The sequence below is a fragment of the Sipha flava genome, unplaced genomic scaffold, assembly GCF_003268045.1.
Source record: "Sipha flava isolate LNK unplaced genomic scaffold, YSA_version1 84_pilon_pilon, whole genome shotgun sequence".
Lineage (NCBI taxonomy): Eukaryota > Metazoa > Arthropoda > Insecta > Hemiptera > Aphididae > Sipha > Sipha flava.
The window spans coordinates 702415-723997 of NW_020273626.1; the positions used below are offsets into that span (position 1 = coordinate 702415).

Genomic DNA, 21583 nt, shown 5'->3' on the forward strand with positions numbered 1-21583 from the left:
GTAAAATAATGGCTGATAACTTTCTTTCTGTAATAAATGGAAAACAAATGATTGTTATCAATATATTAAATACTGAACGAGCATGTCAAGCTGAAATCAATAAGAAAAAATTGACTTCAATTGTAAAAACAATAATACCGTATGGTCAACAAGAACTTCCATTAAGAGGAAAAATTGATTTTGGTAATGTTCTTAACTGTGATAATAAAAACGATGGTATATTTAGACCACTTTTACGATTTCGAATTGATGCAGGTGATACCAATGGCGTACATTGAATTTTGCTCTGGGGGGGGGGGGGGGTAAACAAAAATAATCGTTATCTTTTTTTTTTTGTTGCGCAGATAAATAAGATAAATAATTGCCATAAATAGATATTATTTTATATAACTTTTTTACCAATTTACAGTTTACTTTTACTTTACAGTAAATTACAGTAAATGTATGGGTACTATTAAGTATATTACATAATTTTTTAAGAAATCTGTCCAACGCACTAATATATTAAAAACATAGGTACATTAAATTATCTTTATCAGAATCCAATCATGATAGATTAATTTCAATGCGTGAAACCAGATGAGTTCAAAGGCACGAGTCCGTAAAACGATTTCATGAAATGTACATTCCGATAGTAAATATGATAGAAGAACTCCTAAGAAGTAATAAATGGAAGTGTTTTTCTACAATGCGTGTTTACGACTGCGTGGTTTGTAGTAGAAAATTTTAGTCAGTTGATGTTTAGTAGTACATCAAAATGGACGTGGTTATGCTTTATACAATTTTGGAGTATGAAACAGATGAATAACTATTTCTACTTACGAATAATTTCCGTAATGGAAATCATGAAATGTTTAGTCAACGGAGCAGAGAGGGATGTTTCAGTACTTTAATTAGTAATAAAAATTAAATAAAACATATAATAAAATATAAATAATATATTGAAAAATATTTTAATAATGTATAAAATAATTTAATCCCGCATTGCGTTTCACGTAAAAATTGCCCTCGTGGCGACTGCTGCGCGATTGACGTGCGTGATTCGATAATCGCTCGCGTGAATTATTAATAAACATCAATACTATTTGTCATGGTTTTAACTTTTATGTGATCACGCATCGCACACCACGCAATCGCGGATATGTGGTTGTAGGAAACCACGGCTTAACTGATGTAGGTAGCACAATGAGTGTACTAAAATTTTCAAAAAAAACAAATTAATCAAGACAATTATAAAGATTATTCGCCGGAAGAATATTATAGAAAATCACTTTTTATACCATTTCTTGATTATTCTATAACACATTTAAAAAATAAGTTTGAACAGCATTATGATTTAATTTTATCTTTTCAGAATATTATGCCGAATAAAGTTGTTTTTACAAATGAGAAAGATGTTATTAATTTATGGGATTTTTACAAGACAATATTTTCGGATCATCAACAGCTTAATTCGGAATATTTATTGTGGAAATCCAAATGGGTTAGAGAAAAAGAAGATTTAGACCATCCTCAGCATTTGAAGCATTTTCAAAATGTGATTCTGAATTTTTTCCAAGTATAAAACAATTTTTAAGTCAATTTTTTGTCTCACGTAATGTATATAGTTGACTGATATAAGCATTGAATTAATTGAGAACATGTTTCGTGAAACAAGTTTTAAAGAAATAGAGATCCATTTTAGCAATTTGCAATATGCTGTACAATCTGTTGTTGAATTTATAGGTAATAATTAAATCAATATTTAATTAATTATTTAATATAAATAATTTGTCTTTTGTAAAACGGTTTAAACCATTTTCTAAAGTAGGTATCACCAGAAATAAATTAAGCAATTTTAGCTAGTTGTTTTCATCCTCTTTATAAACTTTGGTAGTAATCAAATCATCATAAAAATGAACGTCAACGATTACAAAAGTATGTAATGATATCACAGAAAAAACATTTAAGTTTAGTTAAAAATTATAGTAGGTATTTCTATTGAGGGGAGTGACAGTGATAGTTTTTACTATCTAATGAACCTACAAAAGACGATAACAGTTCGTAATCGATTTAGAAACTGACTGATCGAGGCATCTTGTCTTTGTCCATATCATATAATTACCCTACAGTAAAACAAATATTCGTTCATTACAATACAAGTTTGTGTTCTTCAGCGTCACTTGAAAGAATGTTTCCTTCTGCTGGCTTCATATATTCGCTTACGCGTTCTAGGTTATATGAAAAAAGGTTCGAAAATTTAATATTTCTTAAAAGTAATTCGTCATTTTCAAATTAAAGTAATAAGTAGATAATATAGTGATTTTATTTAATACTAAAACAAGATAATGATCCTGGTCTATTGCTATGTTCCATAATTAATATTCATGTGTTTTAATTTTTATTGAAAATTAATAATATTGAAATACAATGTATTTTAACACTTTTACTTAATTTAATAAAAATCGAAAAAAAAAAAAAATAGTAGTCCTGTATCTTTGTATTATAAATGTATCTAGTATTTAGTATTCTCCTACAAATTTGAATTGTATCTTGTATCTACGGGTGTAAATAATTGATGTAAGTACTTATATTTTTTTAGAATTTCGGTTCTATTTTTTTTTTTTTTAATTTCCATTCATTTTTGGTATACTATAATATGCATTCAATTTAATGTAATCAAATAATTTAATATACTTTGTATTTACTTTTAAAATGCTCTTTGTATTGCAATTTTTTAAAGAAAATTGCTTTTTTAAGTACTATATTTTATATGTAAGATCAGAAGTGACATATTTTTTTTATAGTATTCATGAGCATATTAAATAGATAAAAGGTCAATGTTAAACATATCTAACTGAAGATAAAATATTGTATATTCATTAGTTTTCTGTTAGATAGAAACTATATAAAAACAATCCACTATGTGACATGTTTTTTGGATTACAATTGATTCTCTCTAGAAACAATAAACAAATTTTATTTCTTCTTTATTAAATTTTTTCTAATCAATAAATATTGATCTCTTATCAATAAAATAGTTTCTACAAATATATATTAATATCAATATTAAATTAATATTACAGAATTGAGAAAATGGGCTTTTCAATACAACAAATATTTTTTTTTGCACATTTAATAAAATAAATATTTTAATATAGATAGATTGGTTAAATATGTAATAATATTATAAAATCAAAATGTACACAAAAATTTTTTTAAATAATATTATTTATGGCTTAATAAATAACAAATTAACCTACTAACTTAGTATTCTCAAATCATTATTGTATTAAATATGCAACATAATAACAATGAAATTGGAAGATGCTGAACTAAAAAATATTTCATTTTTAAACCCTGCTCAAAAACTATTAACTTGTACAGTACATTATTGTATACTAATTGTTAAAATGAATTGATTAAGTATAAATTGTAAGGATTACATACATTTTAAAACAATAAATAATCCAAAAATAGAAAATAGGTTATGGGTAATTTTTTTAATTATCGTTCATAAAAAAAATATCGATAATTTCAAAACATTTTTCATTGTAACACAAACATTTTCAAATTACAAATTTAGTTAAAAAAAAAGAAAAAAAAACAGTTTAAGTTCTTATTATGTATTAAAATAGCACAAACTTTAAAATTGAGAATACTAAACATATTTATTAATCAAAATATTGAGCGTATACATTTCTGAATACTTCATTGTACTATTAAATTATAATCAATTACATGTTATTATTATAACAATTTAAGAAAGATTTTAAAAGTATAATTATTGAAATCACTTAATATTATATGTTGTTGATTAGTTGTTTATTTTAGAAACTATCGCATGCTATCTTTGAATATACTAGATACTGTTAATTATTATTAAACAAAATTGTTTAAGTATAAATTATTATTTACAATTATATAAAAATAATAGCTTAAATATGCAATTATTAAAACTTACAGAAAACCAAGTACAGCATTTTTATCAATAAGAATAAATTAAAATGTTGGAAACAAATGATCTATTCAAATTAGTTTTTTTTTTCGATCATCTACAATACAAAGTTAATTTTTCATATAATTCTGAATCTTAATAAAATATTGTAATTATATTATTATAGACAACATTCATTTGGAAATTTTCTATTTTAATATCTATGTTCACCATTGTATAATAATATCTTTTCATAATGCTATTTTCATTATTGTTTATACAATTAAGAGTACCAGAGTAGTGAAAGATAAGAATAATTTATACTAAATTAAGTAACAAAATGTTTTAATGAATTGGTAAATGATTGAAAAATAATTAAAACATTTGCGACAAATATACATGAAAAAAAAAAAAATAAAAAAATAGTGGTTATTTTTTATTTTTGTTTAATTGTACCCGAAGAAAAATTGTATACATACATTTTAGATAGCCTAATATTGATTAGCTATTCAATAATATAGCTTTAAATACTGCACCTCAGTTAAGACTTAAATGTATAATCAAAATAATACTTTTAAATTATTGTCTAAAATTAAAAAATGGCCATATTAGTTTTAAAAATGTTTTCAATTATTAAGTTAGGAACATTTTAAAGAAGCACATATGATAAAAAAAAAAAATGTTTTTTTAATTATTTTTAAATACTAAGTAATTTTAACTATGACTATATGAAAACACTAGGTTAAAATTAAATGTAAAAAAAAAAATATATTATTTTAAGTGATATTAAGATATTTAGAGTATAAAAGAATTAATTATAAGAATATCCCTATAATGTTATTGAACTCAGCTCATTGTAATTGTATATCTTGAGTATAAAACGTACTCACATTGCACAAAAATTCATTAATCTAAGAATTTTAATTTTGATATTTGATTCATATATAAATATGTGACTTTAAGTGTTAAAGAGCATAGAATTATCAGAATACATTTCAGAATAACTTTTAGATTTTATTTAAAAATATGATATTCTAAAAAAGTACCCCGAAAGATAATGGCATATTCGTTGTCCGAAAGTAGCCTCTTCATATATCAAAATAAAATGCTGTAATAATTCAATTTTTAATATTAAATAAAGAAATGTTGTATCTGATGTTTATCATCTTCAACACAAAAAATCATAAATTTATATCTAAATCAAATTTAAAAAATAAAATATTGAGACTAGTAAATCATTGTGCAAAGCATGCACTTTTAAATGTATAAATACACCAGCTTGGGCCCAATGCCATCACAAGTATTTTTTAATTTTTTATTTTTAATTGAATAATATAAATAGAAATCTTAAATAAAATGTTAATACCATTTTTATTAGAATTGAATGCTCTTTAAAATTAAAAATACTTTTGTTTTGTGCAGTTCTGAGATAAAATACTTTAAAGATATTTTAATATTAAAAGTACAGAAACAAGGAGTTTTATTAAATTAATTTGTTTAAAATTTTACACAGTAGGAAAAAAAATCATAAATAATTCATAGAATAATTATTAAAATATTAATTGAAACAGCCATAATTAATATAAACTTATGTATATAAATTAGAGTTGGCTATAAGTATCCATGATTTAGTTCAGATGGTTTTTGATTTATTTAATGATCACCAATTAATGCTCGTATCATACTAAAATAGAAAAATAATAATAAATGTTAATGTATGATCTAATTATCTAAAAAAAATGCTTACCCATATAAGTAATAGAAAAATGAGAATAAGTAAAATGCCAATTTTATCCAACCTTCACGTTGATATTTATTTAATTTATCAGCATTCATTATACTTGTCGGATCATAAAGACCAAAGCCAGACATTGCAGGTCGATTTCGATACCTGTAATATATTAAAATATAGTATATATTTATATGTCTTGTTTGAAAATAAATTAATTTGAAATATTTCTTCAGTATCTCTTACTTTGTTATATGATAAGCCATTAATGGGACATTGATAGCAAGGGATAGCCATTGACCTCCAATCAAGAATAATAGATTGGAAAAGAAATGTAACATATATTCTGGAATCACTAGCTGAAAAGTTCAATATTTTATTAATCAAAACATAAATTATTACATCAGTCAAACAAATAAAAATTGACTTGATGTACTATAATTTATTTATTATTTAATTAAAAGTTACAAGTAAAAAATAATCTATTTGATCACTCGAAAAATGTAATTTTAAATAGTACCTATAGTGAAAATAAACATTTCAAATTGATACAAAAATACCCTTTATACACAAGTTTAAATATCAACATTCAGAAAAAAGTTTTAGTATCGATTACTTCATCAGTTAATTAATAGCCATGATATCCTGATTTCATATAATACATACATATATTTACATTTAAATCATAAGAATATATAGTTTAAAAATAATATTCAATTTATTTTATTGTTATATAACATATTTTATACTTACTGGATTTAAGCTGTTACATTGATCAATGGGATTCTTACAATCATTCTTCAGTTCATCAAAAGCAATAACCTAAAACAAAACAATTTTATTAAAAAAAATTATTTTTATATTTGTTTTGGATTACTCAAAAAAAAAATAACTTGATATTTCTTAAATAATTTTTAGTAATTTCATCCAATTAACACAGAGTAATATAAAAATAAAATGCATAAAGTGGTTTAATATAATAAATTATAAACAGAGGCAGTTTGTTAAGAAATACTTTGAAACTGTGTCTTCCCTTACAATAATACCAGTTACTTGTAAATTATAATTAATTAAAAATAAAAATGAACTGAAGTTTTTTATTTGAATTGAAAAACTTATAAATTTATTTTTCTGTTATAATTTAAGGAAAAAATAATTAAGAAATAGTAAATTTGAAAGAAATACTATTTTAGGTATTAGTACAACGTACGATGATGGCTGAGTTATTAAAACTTTTGCTTAGTAGTTTCAACATCTAATATTATCGGCTGGTAAGATGGAGAGGGTTGGGTAGGTATTGAAACTAGGTTCATGATCATGACTTTATACAATGTGTCACCATTGCTCTATCACTACAGTCCATTGTAATTTATTACATTAAATAATTATATTTATCTGATGCCTATTATTTTTTGAAATTTTAATATTTCATTTAAGTTTTTGGTATGTAAAAAATTTAGATCATAGAATTTTTTTAATGAATAGTTTCAATTGTTCAATATGTTAACATAAAAACAAAAATGAATTATTAAAAATTTAAATTTTCATGCTCCCTAGAACATTAATTCATGGACCATCAATGATTATAAATTAGATAAGTATAATGATATGAGTATTCCAACTATAGTAGAACACTATAAATATATTACATAATGAGGAATCCATAAGTTAAGTTAACCTACTTGATACATTTAACCTAAAAGAAAATAAATACAATTTTACTACCTATCCAACTGTAAAAATTCTTAATAGGTACTTGTAATATTATGTGTATGAAATATATATTTATTGATTTATATTATCAGATATTTTTGATTTAAATAATTTGTATGGTAAATTAACTGTAACTATTAAAATGCACTTATATAAACTGTAAATACAAATATTTTAATGTGCCTATATAAATAATCAATATTTTATAAAATAAATTGTTTTTTCTCAAAATGATTGTATATTTTATTTTGAAAATATTTTATGAAATTAAAACTAGTTATGTTTCATCTCGAATTTCATTGGTTTGTGCTGTACATTTTTGATTTCATAACTACTAACAGTTGCTTTTTTCATATAATTTTAATTTTCATAAACTTTCAGTTATAATATATTTATTCATGTTTGTAATATAATTTTTAAATAAGTTTATTGATTAGATACAATTAATATTTAAGTAAGCAAAAGATCGACAAATTTGATTTAAACTAAAATCTAACTGTGCATCAAATAATGAAAACTCAAACTTCAATACATCATAAGTCAATTGCAATTTCTTGGGAAATATAATATTATAGTTGTATAGATATAAAAATCTAGTTTTGATATGGTCACTCTTAATAAAAGCAATGAGACTAATGCAAATATATACGTGACCAGCAGATAAGTTATTATTCAAAAATCAAGATGCTAGTTACATGACATCTGACCTGAATGATTGTGGAAGAGAGCACCATGAATGAAGACATATAATTTTATACTAAAAATAGTAACAAACTACTCACATGGAACACCGAGAAGAACAGCAAAAAGGCATCGGTTATCATAGCGACGATGTACGTGCATGCAGTGAAATTGAACGCCATGGCTACACCGACGTCGTTCGTCGGGTCGATCGAGTGTTAGATGATAACGTGACCCAGCACGGTAGATAGCCGTGTCCGGTGCGGACGATAAGCGGTCTTCGGGGCGTCACGGACGAGAGAGAGAAACCGAAGGGGACGGAGCGCGTTATGGACATGCGAATTTCAACTCGATAACAACAGAGTTTTTCGATTCCCAGCGGCGGAAGGAAGCAACGCAAGCCAATCGTCCGCACAAACGTAACAGGACCGCGAAACGAACTGAACGTGATGAAGACGAAAGCGTTGAACGCGGACCGTCGTCGAACCGGCGAAAGATTTGTTGATAATACTCGGTATGGCGAACGTGACCGAATTCAGTAGAAATCCGGAAAAACGTGAACGAGACGACTTCTGACCGTTTCCGTGTGTAGAGACCTCGTTAAGTACACCGATCGCGTGATTAGCGGTTAACGACGCCGTCCGTTGTTGTCTTGTTAGTCGATTAAACTTGTTTTGTCCGCTTTTCGATATCAACAATAACGACCGCTGTCTCGCGTGATAACAACGATAACGGATACGCTCAACAACGTCAACAATATCAATTTTATTGTCGACGATGAGATATTTCGTTCATTTTAGCGAACCGTTCCTTTCGTCCCGGGTCCATAAAAGGTACGATTCCAAATGATTCTTTCCGTTCACTTGCTCTTACCACCGGTTATTCAGCGACGCACCGTCGCAGTGTCGCATCAGGTGGAACGACGTGCATTTCTGTTTACATAGTCACTCCGGTCTCGCGCCGCCGATTATGATTTTCGTTAAACGCGGCAATCGTTTTATTTTAAATCATCTATTAAATTTTTTTTTTTTTTTGTAGATACTAGATAATATAATATAATTACTATCTGCGAATTTATATAGTTGAACTTAAATATTAGTAATGAATATTGTTAATTATTATAAATTAGTTCGCTGTCGTAAATATATATATATATACACATAATGTGATTGTGCATGGTAAATGTGGCGTGACAATCACCGTATCAAAAGTGGTATATTGAAAATTGCATTTAATATAAAAACAGGCTTTTTTTTGTGTCTATAAATCTAATTATATCATAATTCGAACGGCAGATTATAATACTTTTGGCATTGAAGACCGTTTTAGTTAGGTGAACTTATTTATAGTTTATTTATCAATTTGGGTTATATTTTCAAATATTAAACGCATTAAGCCCGATTCACACAGGTACGACACGTCACGACATGACACGACATTAAAAATTGTCTGTCGGACATATATAATCCATATACGACCGACAGACGCGTACTTAAGTAATTCACAATAGATAAAATACAAACAGTACGAAGACAATTTTCGTTTATAGTAGTCAGCCGTTGCCTGCAAAAATGTTTAAAACATTTTCAATGACTGATTTGGCAATAATTGCAGTGTTGCTTGTTGAAGAGGAAAATAATTTTTAAATATAAATCCAAAAAGGCATATATGGGTTCATGACATATTAAAAAAAAGATAAGTAGACGGAGAATACGTGACATTTATTTTTGTCTTTCAAGCTTCTTCAATTTTTTATAATTATATTAGATAATAAAATAAAATAATTTTAAATTAATATCTAGTCCTAAATACCTAAACATTTTCAATAATAATATTTTTATTTTATTGATAATTTATATTTTAGTTGCATAAAATAATGTTCGATTCAACAAATTACATTTTTTGACAGAATCCCAATAGACATTTGTCGGTTGCCTTATTTGAACCGACAATGAGCGAACCGGCACAGTCACCGACAGAAAGACAAAACATTCTTCTTGAGAATGGTCGGTCGGTCAGTCAGTGCTGGTGCAGTGTTAGTCGTGTCAGTGTAAATATCATCATAGAAATACGTATTACAATATTTTATCGTGTCGTGTGGTGACATGTCGTACCAGTGTGAATCGGGCTTTACACTCATTACAGTGTCAAATCATCAAGAGCTTCTAATGGAAAATTGGACGATTATACATTTATATTTAATAATATTGAACATTAAGCCGCGTCCAGACTAGACGACCAAGGGTACCAAAGGCACATGTGACGACCTTATTCGGTGATGTTGGTCTAGGTGTATACAGCGCGATCGAACGAACGACGACGACGAATGTGCCTTCGGTTGCCTTCGCTCGGGGAGCGGTACACAAAGGAATTTGTTATCAGTTTAGACACGGTTTGTTGATATTTTAGTCTTCGTCAACATTTGGTCCGATCGGATATATAAAATAAATTGTGTGCGTTCACAGTTTAAACTAGCGAAGGCTTCCAAACGCGGACAAATGACGAATTCGGAATGAGTTTAGACAGTATGCCTATGTTCTCACATCTAAATACAGCTAACGCCGAATGTGAAGACGTTGGCATTCGGTTGCCTTGGTCGTGTAGTCTGGACGCATTTTAAAGCTATTACACGATACTATTATTACGTTTATATTTTATGTTATTAGAAATATTTCCAAACGGTTAGATAAATATATCGAAAATTAAGTCATTTTAGAAGGAACAGAAGCTGTGAAAATAAATACATTTTTTGTGATAATTGACAAACTGGTCCTAGAATTATCAGAAAGATCAAAAGCTTACACTAAACTTGATAGTCTATTTAATTTTTATTCAGACTTGCTATTTATATGCCCAAAAATATTAAAATAAAAAAATAAAAGATAAATTAAAAAATATTCCAATGACCTAGGAGATGAGTTCTGTGATGAATGTTTACATTTCAAGCAATTTTTAAATAAGATTGAAATAGAATAGTCAGATAAAAAATCTCTTGGCATATTTTTGAAAATTTGAAGAGAAAAAAAAACTGTTGCAACGTTTCCAAATTTAGACACTGCTTTGAAAATGTATCTAACCACTATTCCATCAAATGTAACTGTTGAAAGATCATTTATTATTTTAAAGAGAATTAAAAATGATCTAAGTAGTTCCATTTCAAATACAACGGTATCTAATTTGTTATAATTTAATGCGAATTCAGAATTACTAGAATCTATGAATTTCAACTACTTAATAAATATGTTTGCAGCAACTAAGTCGAAAAAGCGCCAAATATAAATATTATTAATTAATAAGTATTATGGATGAAAAAAAAATGCATTAATTATTTTTTTTTAATAAAATATATCAAGAATACTTTTTTTTTTGTTTTTTTTTGTTGTATTTTATAACTAATTATTTATCAAAAATATAAACGAACGAAGGAACAAGTAAGAACGTTCGGGTAGAACCGTTCCTTATCATACCTTTACTGAATTCATTCATTTAGAACGATTTGTTCAGGAACGACCCATCATTGATTATCATTAATCATTAATGTTTACATGTTTACAAAACATTTTTCATGAAAACAATAATTAATAATTGGTTTTTCAACTAAGGTAGATAACAAAGGTATTTACTCAATATTATATCGATAAAACTACTGTTAACTCTCTGGAAAAAAAATGTTTTATTCACATTGGTTGGTTTTAATAGTAAATCGAAGGTACACAATATTTATTTTAATCCTGCGCCATAGTAAGCCAAGTACCTTATAAGTATTTATACTTACTCAATGATTTTTACTTTAGGGATCAGAAGATAAATCATGAGACATTTTAACAAAAATAATTGTAGGTTTTAGTTTCTGTCAAAATACTGCGATTTGCAAAGGAATCTTACTAAAAAATTGACGAATTTTATTGAAGGGTATTTTGAATTTATTGATTTGCCAAAGATTAAATTAGACATTTCAGTTTCCTGAGAAGTAATAAATTATATATTACTATTGTATTAATTGCTATGGCATTTAATAAACCTTTATTATAACACTAAGTACCAAAGATTTTTCACATTAACATATGTTTGCCTATAATGTTTTAAATAAAGGTGTTGTGTTATTTTATTTTTATCAATTTCCAAAAAATACAATCTACTATAAACTTTAAATAAAACAATAAAAACTATTTTACTATTTTTTTCTGTCCTTAATTATTATATTATGTTCAGATAAATATTTTATTTTTTGTAATTTTTTTCATCTTTAATTTTCACTAATTTCATTTTAATCAGTTGAAATCAATGAAATACCTATGATTTTTTTTATTTTTTTTTAATTCGCATTAATATTTTCAGATAATTTGTGCGAAAAATTATTTTAAAGTACCATTTTTATTCAGTTATATTTGTTTATGAAAAACAATATTTTTTCATTGATATAAAATATTGAAATCTTAAAAGAATTTATCAATTATTATATCCACCCAATAATAATAATAAATTATAAGCAATAAAATATTTTTTTTTTAAAAAAAAAGTTATAATTGTCTATTATAATTTTATTACAAATCGCATTAAAATTAATTTATATATAGTTAGTTAAATATTTGAATGACAAACCATAATATCATATTATTCTACGTGTCTATATATTACCATCTATAAACTAAATAATAGTTTATCGTATGCGTGGCAGTACGTATAGCTAACTTATTATATAAAATATTAAATACTAATTAAAATAAAATACAAATAGCAATTTTCAAACATTATTTACAAAAACTTTGTATAGAAAATCACTGCAAGCAATATTATGAATGTTAATATGAATTATCTGAAAAATATTATCTATAATACTGTTGTACATTAGAAAAGATATCTACCAATATTGATGTTTGTATGTTTGAACACGAAATCGTTATAGTTATTATAAGTTTATATTATAAAGAAGTGCATTCATGTACAAAATATGCTTTCCAAACGTCTGTCTACATTAAACAGCATAAAAATATAAAACCACTTTGTATTCATAACAACTAAGACAATACATGTATTAATGTATAATTAAATGTAAATATTTATATAAAATATATATTATATATGTATAATATATATTGGTATTTATAACATAATAATTTAAAGAAATCACATTATATATATACGAGGATGTATATACCTCCACGTTTTTACTTCATTTAATTTGGTGGATAACAATTATTATATCCGAACTGCATTTTTATTTATAAATTTATTTTTATACATTCATTATTATTATAAAAGCGACTTCTATTGTATGGCATTATTTTAAGACTGTGGAGATTCCGGCGATGCATTGGGTGATGCTAGTGAAGGTTTGATAGGATACATCGACGCCTGTAGATCGAAACCTGGTGGCATGGTCATTGTTCCTTGAGCCTAAAAATAAATTAACAAACGTTAAAGTGGTAACAACGTACTAATACAAGGTAACAAATGCGAGATGAATTAATTACTTCGAGATGGACGGGGCAAGTTAGCAAAATGTTTAATTTTTTTAAGAAGTTAAATTTGCAAAGATATCGTTAACTTAAAAAATGCACGTATCTGTGGATGCAAAGTAAATGCTCTCATCGTTATACTAGTATATAAAATTATAATATACCTGTATGTAAGTTATCAGTCTTCTTAATTCTTCTAGAGCGTTTGCTTGCATTAAAATGTAATTTTTCGCCAATAGGAGTGTAGCAATTTTCGATAATTTACGTACGGATGGCGAGTGAGCATATGGAATGACGCTTCGAAGTTCGTCTAATGCATCGTTCAAATCATGCATCCTTCTCCTTTCCCGCGCATTGATGTTCAAACGAACCGACTTGCCTTGCTTGGATTTCGATTTTCCTCCAGTGCTGGACATTGTAGAGGTACCTTGACCATTGTTTGGTATTCTAAATAAAAAAAAAGAAAAATTACAATTTTACGGAATCAATTGCTCACTAATGTTTTCGTTGTATTGCTAACCTGTTATCCGAACCATTGTTGAATTGTTGACAAGCCGGCCCTGGGCTGTTTTCGTCCGAAGCTACTGAGGATGGTTGAGGGAAATAATATCCTCCCAACCCCACAGCGCTCAGAGGAGTCCGTCGGCCGGGCACTTGATTCGATTCGCATGCGAAGTACGTGCCGTTAGTTTCTAAGGAGCTAGATGTGAAATCCATGGTTCTGAAATCAATGAAAATAATATATTTCCCGTGGCGACTAATGAATATAGTATCATACATTTTTCAGTTTGATAATATTTCAGACAGAAATGCACTTGAGTGGTTTTATATCGATAATTGCTATATGTAACTTGTGAGTCTAACAGTTTAATTAAATATATTAACCAGTTTTAAATAAATGATTTTCAAAACAATGTAGTCCGAAAACCCTTGAGCTTTATATTTCTATATGTTTGTGTATCTAAATCTTTATTAAAAATAATAATAATGTATATATCTCTTTCTACCCAATAGTGGTAACAGTAATTAATATATTTATAGAAATCGTAATCGCACATATCACTTATAAACACATCTGTAATTATAATGTAATTTAAATATCTGTTTATTGTTTTTTGTATATATTGAGAGTTATGTAACCGAAAAGGCTGATGCATGTGTGTGTTATTGTAATATTCGTGTGCGTGATTTATGTTTTTCTTGGTCTTTTGTCAAACACCGTTTGTAAACGTTTAAATTTTACGTATTATCGTTTCCTAGTTGTATTGATCTAATAGCAAGTGATTTTATTTTTATATTTTTGTAATCAAAGGTAAATGCACAAATGGCCGTAGACGGTTTGGCAGTAATTACTATATTATATTCGGCGATTTATTATATTATTATATTTTGATAGTCTAAGGCAGCGTTTCTCAACCTAGAGATACACTTATCCCTAGTGGTAAGCGAAAAGATACGAGAAGGCACTCGGAAAAAAAAAGTATAATGGTGGAAAATATAAAAATTTATATATATCAAAAAAATAAATTATTTAATAAGTATTTGTGTGTGTTTGTGTGTGTGTGTGTGTGTGTGTGTGTGTGTGTGATGATGTTTGTGGAAAAGGCTTTATTATCATACATCTTCAATGAAGATAAATATCGTAATAGATTTTTTGTGAGTTCAGATTTACAAGTTTATTTATTATTTATTAAACCAGATTTTAAAAATAAGTGTTAGTAAAGAACACTAAGGATCACATTAAAATTAAATAGTATAATTTTTATAAATTTTTTTTATATACATTATAGCGTATACTGATTAAAATAAATAAATACTTTATAATAATTTTTTTTTATTAAAACTAATTTTATAATTTCTTATTAATTCTATATGAAAATAGACAAATTGGCAGTTGAGTGTATACTAATGAATAAAAGATGAGAGACGATGGTCTAAGGTGATTGTTATGTGCTCTAATTACCATTTGTTTATTGTATATTATGTATTATTACATGTGTGCAAATCGCCAGGAGCTTTATAATTTTGATTATTATTCCACGTGCGCAAATCGTCGTAATTGCTAGACTATAATTTTGATAATATTACCTTTTAGTAAGAGCGTATATACTAATCGTTTTCTCTTATATTCATTATTTTATGTTATATAAATTATCTGTGCCTGCAGATCATTTCGTGAATTATTTTATCATTGTGTGCTGGTTTGAAATTATTTATTTATATTTAGGTAAACGGCTACTTAATCTCTACTCCATTACATTGTGAGTTCCTTTTTTTTTTTTTTATTAATTTATTTGTATTTTAAACACTGTTGAGCCAGAAGGGTCACTTATTATTATTTAATTATATGATTGTGTTTTGTTTCAACCAAGCTACTATTATCGTTATCTATATTATTCTAAATTATTTAATCGTATTTCTGTGAATTATTTCTACCATTTTGTGTCTTATTTATCTGTTTAATTTGTAACAGCAGCATACATATTAACACATGCTACATCGTAACAGTTTTGTAGTTTTATTTTACTTTTTACTTTTCAATTAGCTTTTAAATTACACACAAATACATATTACATATATACACATACTTACACACATTTCGACCTTATACCTCACGAGTATTTGTACGGCGAACCCAACCACTACTAATTGAGCTGTTTACTATTACACATATAATCCATCGGTGGTGTGAAGTGTAAAACTCACTATCAGTCGGTGACCAGGTATGGGTCATATAATTTTATGCATTCTGCCCAAACAATATTTAACAACTCTTACATAGTACTTTTAGATCATTATTCAATTAATCCGATAAGATCGAGTTATTTATTAAAAAGGACTTAAGATGTTAGCTTCAATATCAAGATTTTAAAATAATAAAAGTTTGTCATCACGCACATGTGTTTTTTTTGCACTAACTTTATTAATCAATAAATTATTTGAAAGTCAAAATGAGTAGAAGCTAATCAAATCCTCCTTATATTTTAAAGTATTATAATATTTCTTATAAATAGGGTCCGGATTTTTATGTAAATGCATATTTTTCTACAATTCGCATTTCTACAATTTCCCAATGATACTCAACATTAAACAACGTTAAATATTTTAACTATACAATTTTACATAAAATAAAGTTATACTTATGTAATATAGACTATTTAAGTTGCATATTAATTGTGATTAAAATATAAAAGTAAAAGTAGGTTTATAATATAGGAATAATTTTTAAGATTTTACTTTTTTAATTAACAAAACCATTAATTTTAATTCTTAAACTCTAGGCCATACATTTTCTAATGATTTATAATAATAAAAATGTATCATTGAATCAATAATTAAATAGTGAAATTATACACTTTAGACTTTTACGGATTATCCCTTGCGCCATTTTTTAAATTTATATTATAATTACCTATAAACGAGTAACTTAACTACTGGTTTCATATTCAATTTTAGTTAATAAAAGGATTAAAAAAATATTTTGCTTCAGACTAAAAAATCAAAATGTGAACATTAGGTACTATATAAGAAAAGAAAAATTTAAAAATTACATATCCGGAAAAAATATTTTTTTTCATATATTTTGCATACATTTGACTTCAAACAATAAGAAAATAGTCAATATATCAAAAACAAGTACCGTTAGAGTAAGTGAATAAGTGTTTAATAATAAATCACTTTATATTATTGTTTTTAATGGTTCTGAGAATAAGAATATATAGTGCAGACACGCATTATAATCAATATAATATCTCTAGTGCCCTTAATCCACTCGCATAATATAATACGTTATGCCAATTTAAAATAATTAAGTTTACTATTAAGTTTAATACCAACATTAAGAAGTAATGGGTATTTTTTAGTGTCCACATTCCTGGTTATACGGAAAACAACTAGAGAGCAAATACAATAATAATATTATAAATTAATTGCGATGCTTCAAGTATATATTTTAATATATTGTACGAGAGAATTATTAAATAATTAAAAGCAGGCGAGCCAGTTACTTTACCTAGAAATACACATTGACCATTTTGGTATTGAACATTAAAAAAGTACATTTGGTTAATATTTAATAAACTTAATCGATGATCCGATTGGCGTGCTTTGTAGTTATGCTGTACATGTATGTATGTAGCACATAAAATATTCGGTGCTAAAAATGAGACTCAGGTCCACGCAGTATGTTGTAACTTATGAAGAAAATGTTGAAACATTATTACAAGAAGATATAATTAAATGTGGTCGTATTCTTATCTCGAAGATTAATATAAAACGCACATAAAGAACACACAAATTTATGCTTGATAATATTAAATTGTAATAAAGCTATGGTTTAATTTTACAATATTAAAGCGCGTAGTGTAGTATCAATTTAGTATATTTAATAAAAATGCAAATCATTTATTTAGTTTTTATTTTTTTAGCACATTAATTTGTGTTACATATGGATGTGTACATAAATCGTTTACCTATTTTTTGACTGCAATGTATATCTATCCTCGATCAAATTTTCAAGTATCCCTGAACGTTCAGATAAACTTAAACGTATAGCTTTTGTCAATTTAATGATTAAATAATAATTCGATTTATATAATATTGACCAACGATTAAGCAGTTTTTTATTTTATCAATCGATTATGGTTAGCACATTTAATTAAAACATCATTTATTCATGGATAATATTCATGATAAAGAGGTATTATTACCAACATACAGTGCCGCAATTACAATAACTTGGGCCTGTGTGCAGTAGCGTAGCAAGGGTATAGCGAACTGTGCCTACGCCAGGGGCGCGAATTGCAAAGGGGCGTAAAATTGTGCAAAAGTCGTATTTTTATCCTACAATCAAATCGAAATTTTTCTATTATACTTTTTGAAATACATAGATGATGTCTATTTGTACAGACTATATTTGAATTTAATGATGAAATTATAAAAATAGCACAAGGGCATTTAAATAATAAACGTCGTATGAAGAAATTATCGATGAATTTGCTACGCATAAAGCGAGAAAAGCAAATTTTCAAAGTTTAAACACTGTAATAATGACTTATAAATAAAAATTGAATTCTTAAAAAAAAATATCGTAAAATCAAATTTTAATTGATTAAAAAGCGTTTTTTTTTCTAAGTTTGGCAGGAGCGCTAGCGAGTCTTTCTACGACACTGCCTGTGTGTAATTAAAATGAATGCCCTCCCCCGCACTTGGACTCTGCAGGGAATTCGTACCGTATATGTAACTAAACTATTTTGAATTTCGATTATACAGGCTGTAAAAGAAACGTTGATGTACGATAATGTGTACAAAACAAAACTAATCAATTATTTTTCAAACTCCATAAGTAGTTATTATTACTAAATGGTTTTATTTTCTTGCTTTCTACATATTTTTAAAATATTACCATTGGGTAATGGGCCCGTGTGTTTGACACACGCAACACACCCGGTTATTGCGGCACTACCTACATAATTATTATGCTAACGCGAGATATTAGAGCTGTAATAACACAAATAAATATATAATGTCTAAGTATAGCCAAATAATTGAAGTGACATTTATTGATTATAAAATAATATTTTATATAATTTTCATTTAAGAATCATATATTTATCTGTTTATATAATTAAACTTACTGCTGGTAAATCTTTACCAAATTCGTCTTGCAGTATCTTATTAAGCCATAAAACAGACGTATAACGTACGTTAAGGGAGTTATTTTCGGATTACCTTAGAAATGAACAGAAAAAAACTAAGAAATACTTGGAAATTAAATTTTACAAACCACTTGATAAAAATGTTTATAAAATAAAAAATGTTATTATTAATAAATTGAAAATATAATATAAGGATAATTCTATAAGCTATTTACCTAGTGCTAAGTAATATGAAGATTTTTTCGAGTTTATTTTTTTATCAAAGTTAAATGTTTGAAACGTAACATGACTGATATTTTGACAAATATTGATGATTGATTATTTCCGTATTTAATCTAAAGTCAAGTTATTTTTAAATAAACTAGATTTTGATAAGAATTGTTTTTCGCACGTGAATTATATATTATCCATTAGCCTTTTAAATAAAAAACGAGTAACATTAATAGTATAAAAAAGACCTATACTTCATACTAGCATCTCACAAGAAATATTTTTTACTCTTATTCGATTCTCAATGAAATACGTGAAGCGAAACTATGTTTATTCTACACGTCTATGATGTTACAATATTTGTTTTCAGCAGCACTAAAATTATATCAGTAATATTCGATGAATATTCTATGGTGGAATTTATCATTGAAATTTAGATTTTGCACTGATCGATAGACTTACCGTTGCTTCAGCGTATTGCATCTGTCACGTGCAACACAATTAAGTTTTAAATCATATTATAAAATTATTTGTGACCAATATCTGCTACATGGGTCGCATTATGAATCAACGCAGTAAGTTTATATATTAATGAGAACATATAACTTAAAATGTAGAACAGTTTTTGTAATTGATAATTGTTGAAACATATTTGAGAAAGGTACATTATTCTATTACAATATTTGTTGTGATGCGTATTTGTCCTATTACTAAGGATATTACAACGGACGTTTCTATTTCGGGATTAATGAAGATTTTTGCTGCTATTAGAGCGGGGAGGAAGTTAAGAAAAAAATCAGTGTAGCACATGAAATAGCAATATTCGCCTCTGGATTACTGTGTTTTGGTTGAAATGAAACGGCTTTGAAACATAAACCGTACAAATATTGTTTCTCGTTGAATTCGTATACGATTCTTATGAGCAGACTTGTCGTAGATGTTATTGTAACTATTATACTACACGTTGTAATATCGGATGTTGCCGAGATATGGATCGAACGATTAGGTCGGTATTGATTTTGAAATTTTCGAAAACGAATTACGACCGAACCAGTGGTGGATTTAACGGTCGTTTAATCGGCGAATGCCGACGGGGCCCCTTCTTAAATTGTTTACTGAGGCCCAAAAAAATTGTAGTTAAATTTTTAAATTTTTCCACAAAAAAAAATTATAATACAAACTGTAATATCGTTTACAAGCAGCTTTGTAAAACGGGGCTAAGAATGTTAGTGATACATTTATTACGAGGCCCCTCTTTTGGATTTGCCGTCTTCATTTGAATCTTTAAATTCATCACTGGACGAACTCTAACCGATATAAGATCGGAATTTGGACGGACGTTGTAGATCATGGTCAACTCATGCATATTATTAGCTTATCTAATCGCACGGTGTCTTATTGTTAATACAGTGTTTATACGTGCGTGTATAAAGTAAATACTATACACTTACAAGGCGCAGTGGGAACGGTGTGTTCATCTGTTGAGAAATGGCTGATGTGTGTCCGGCGTCGGTAGCGATGCTCGGCGAAAAAATAAATTTCTGCTGCACAAACACGCGACCCTAACGGTAATAATAATAATAATAATAATAATAATAATAATAATAATAATATTAATTTTGCGTATCATTACGTCATACGTCGTTACGGTCTCGCAATGACGACGACCGCGAAAAAGGAACCAATAAAGTTAATGATGACAGTAAACACACCGCACGATTCACGCGATATTTTTTCGAAAATTATGTTTTTTAAATTTACCTGATCGTACTCCGACGTCTCCGACTTTCTCGGTCTTGACGAAAACAAAGTTGTCTTGGCACTAAGGTGTACGAGACGATTTGATCGGTGGGGACGCACGCGAAAGTCGATAACAGTGTCGTGGACCACCGCACCGCAACTGCTGCACCACCAACGCTGCCGTCACTGCCGCGACACTCGCTGAACTCGCGTTCGATTCCCATTCGGAAAACCGAACAAAGCGCGGCGGCGGCGGCGGCTACGGGTGCCGGGCGACGTAAAGTCCTCCCGTCTCGGTTTCGTTCACCCGTCGCCGCCCGCCCACCCAGCCACGGCCCCAAAACCTTATCAGTGTCCCGCGACGCTCGTCCACCACCCGCCGACCCGTCCCTTCACGTCCGACCGTCCGTTCTGCCCTGTCGCCGGGCCCTTCTCGGTCAACCCCCGCCGCGCACGCAGTAATCAGAAAATCCGTGAT

The 21583-nt window shown here is 27.8% G+C and overlaps 2 protein-coding genes across 3 annotated transcripts; both read right to left on the minus strand.

Annotated features, from left to right (window-relative positions):
• Window positions 1–5464: 5464 nt before the first annotated feature.
• Window positions 5465–8924, minus strand: LOC112693281 (protein cornichon-like). Its single transcript, XM_025568272.1, has 5 exons — window positions 8141–8924; window positions 6399–6467; window positions 5892–6004; window positions 5664–5807; window positions 5465–5600 (listed from the first exon to the last, which is right to left on the minus strand). The coding sequence occupies exons 1-5, from the start codon at window positions 8219–8221 to the stop codon at window positions 5570–5572; spliced, it is 438 nt and encodes a 145-aa protein (XP_025424057.1). The 5' UTR covers window positions 8222–8924; the 3' UTR covers window positions 5465–5569.
• Window positions 8925–12582: 3658 nt separating this feature from the next.
• Window positions 12583–21363, minus strand: LOC112693291 (class E basic helix-loop-helix protein 22). 2 transcript variants are annotated; one of them, XM_025568288.1, is made up of 5 exons: window positions 21127–21219; window positions 20817–20927; window positions 14019–14219; window positions 13663–13945; window positions 12584–13436 (listed from the first exon to the last, which is right to left on the minus strand). In XM_025568288.1, the coding sequence occupies exons 3-5, from the start codon at window positions 14213–14215 to the stop codon at window positions 13326–13328; spliced, it is 591 nt and encodes a 196-aa protein (XP_025424073.1). In that variant the 5' UTR covers window positions 14216–14219; window positions 20817–20927; window positions 21127–21219; the 3' UTR covers window positions 12584–13325. The 2 variants fall into 2 exon arrangements, with proteins under 2 accessions (XP_025424072.1, XP_025424073.1); XM_025568287.1 differs by lacking the exon at window positions 20817–20927 and having other exon boundaries at window positions 12583–13436; window positions 21127–21363.
• Between the last annotated feature and the right edge of the window lie 220 nt (window positions 21364–21583).

Bases quoted from the DNA above. Each gene is read 5' to 3' on its own strand.
- LOC112693281 (XM_025568272.1), bottom strand. From the start codon at position 8,221: ATGGCGTTCAATTTCACTGCATGCACGTACATCGTCGCTATGATAACC. The intron at 6,468-8,140 runs GTGAGTAGTTTG...GTTTTGTTTTAG, and splicing joins TGTTCTTCTCGGTGTTCCAT to GTTATTGCTTTTGATGAACT. The intron at 5,808-5,891 runs GTAAGAGATACT...AATATATTACAG, and splicing joins ATGGCTTATCATATAACAAA to GTATCGAAATCGACCTGCAA.
- LOC112693291 (XM_025568287.1), bottom strand. From the start codon at position 21,329: ATGGGAATCGAACGCGAGTTCAGCGAGTGTCGCGGCAGTGACGGCAGC. The intron at 14,220-21,126 runs GTAAATTTAAAA...CATTGATTTCAG, and splicing joins AGACGTCGGAGTACGATCAG to AACCATGGATTTCACATCTA. The intron at 13,946-14,018 runs GTTAGCAATACA...TTTTTTATTTAG, and splicing joins AACAATGGTTCGGATAACAG to AATACCAAACAATGGTCAAG.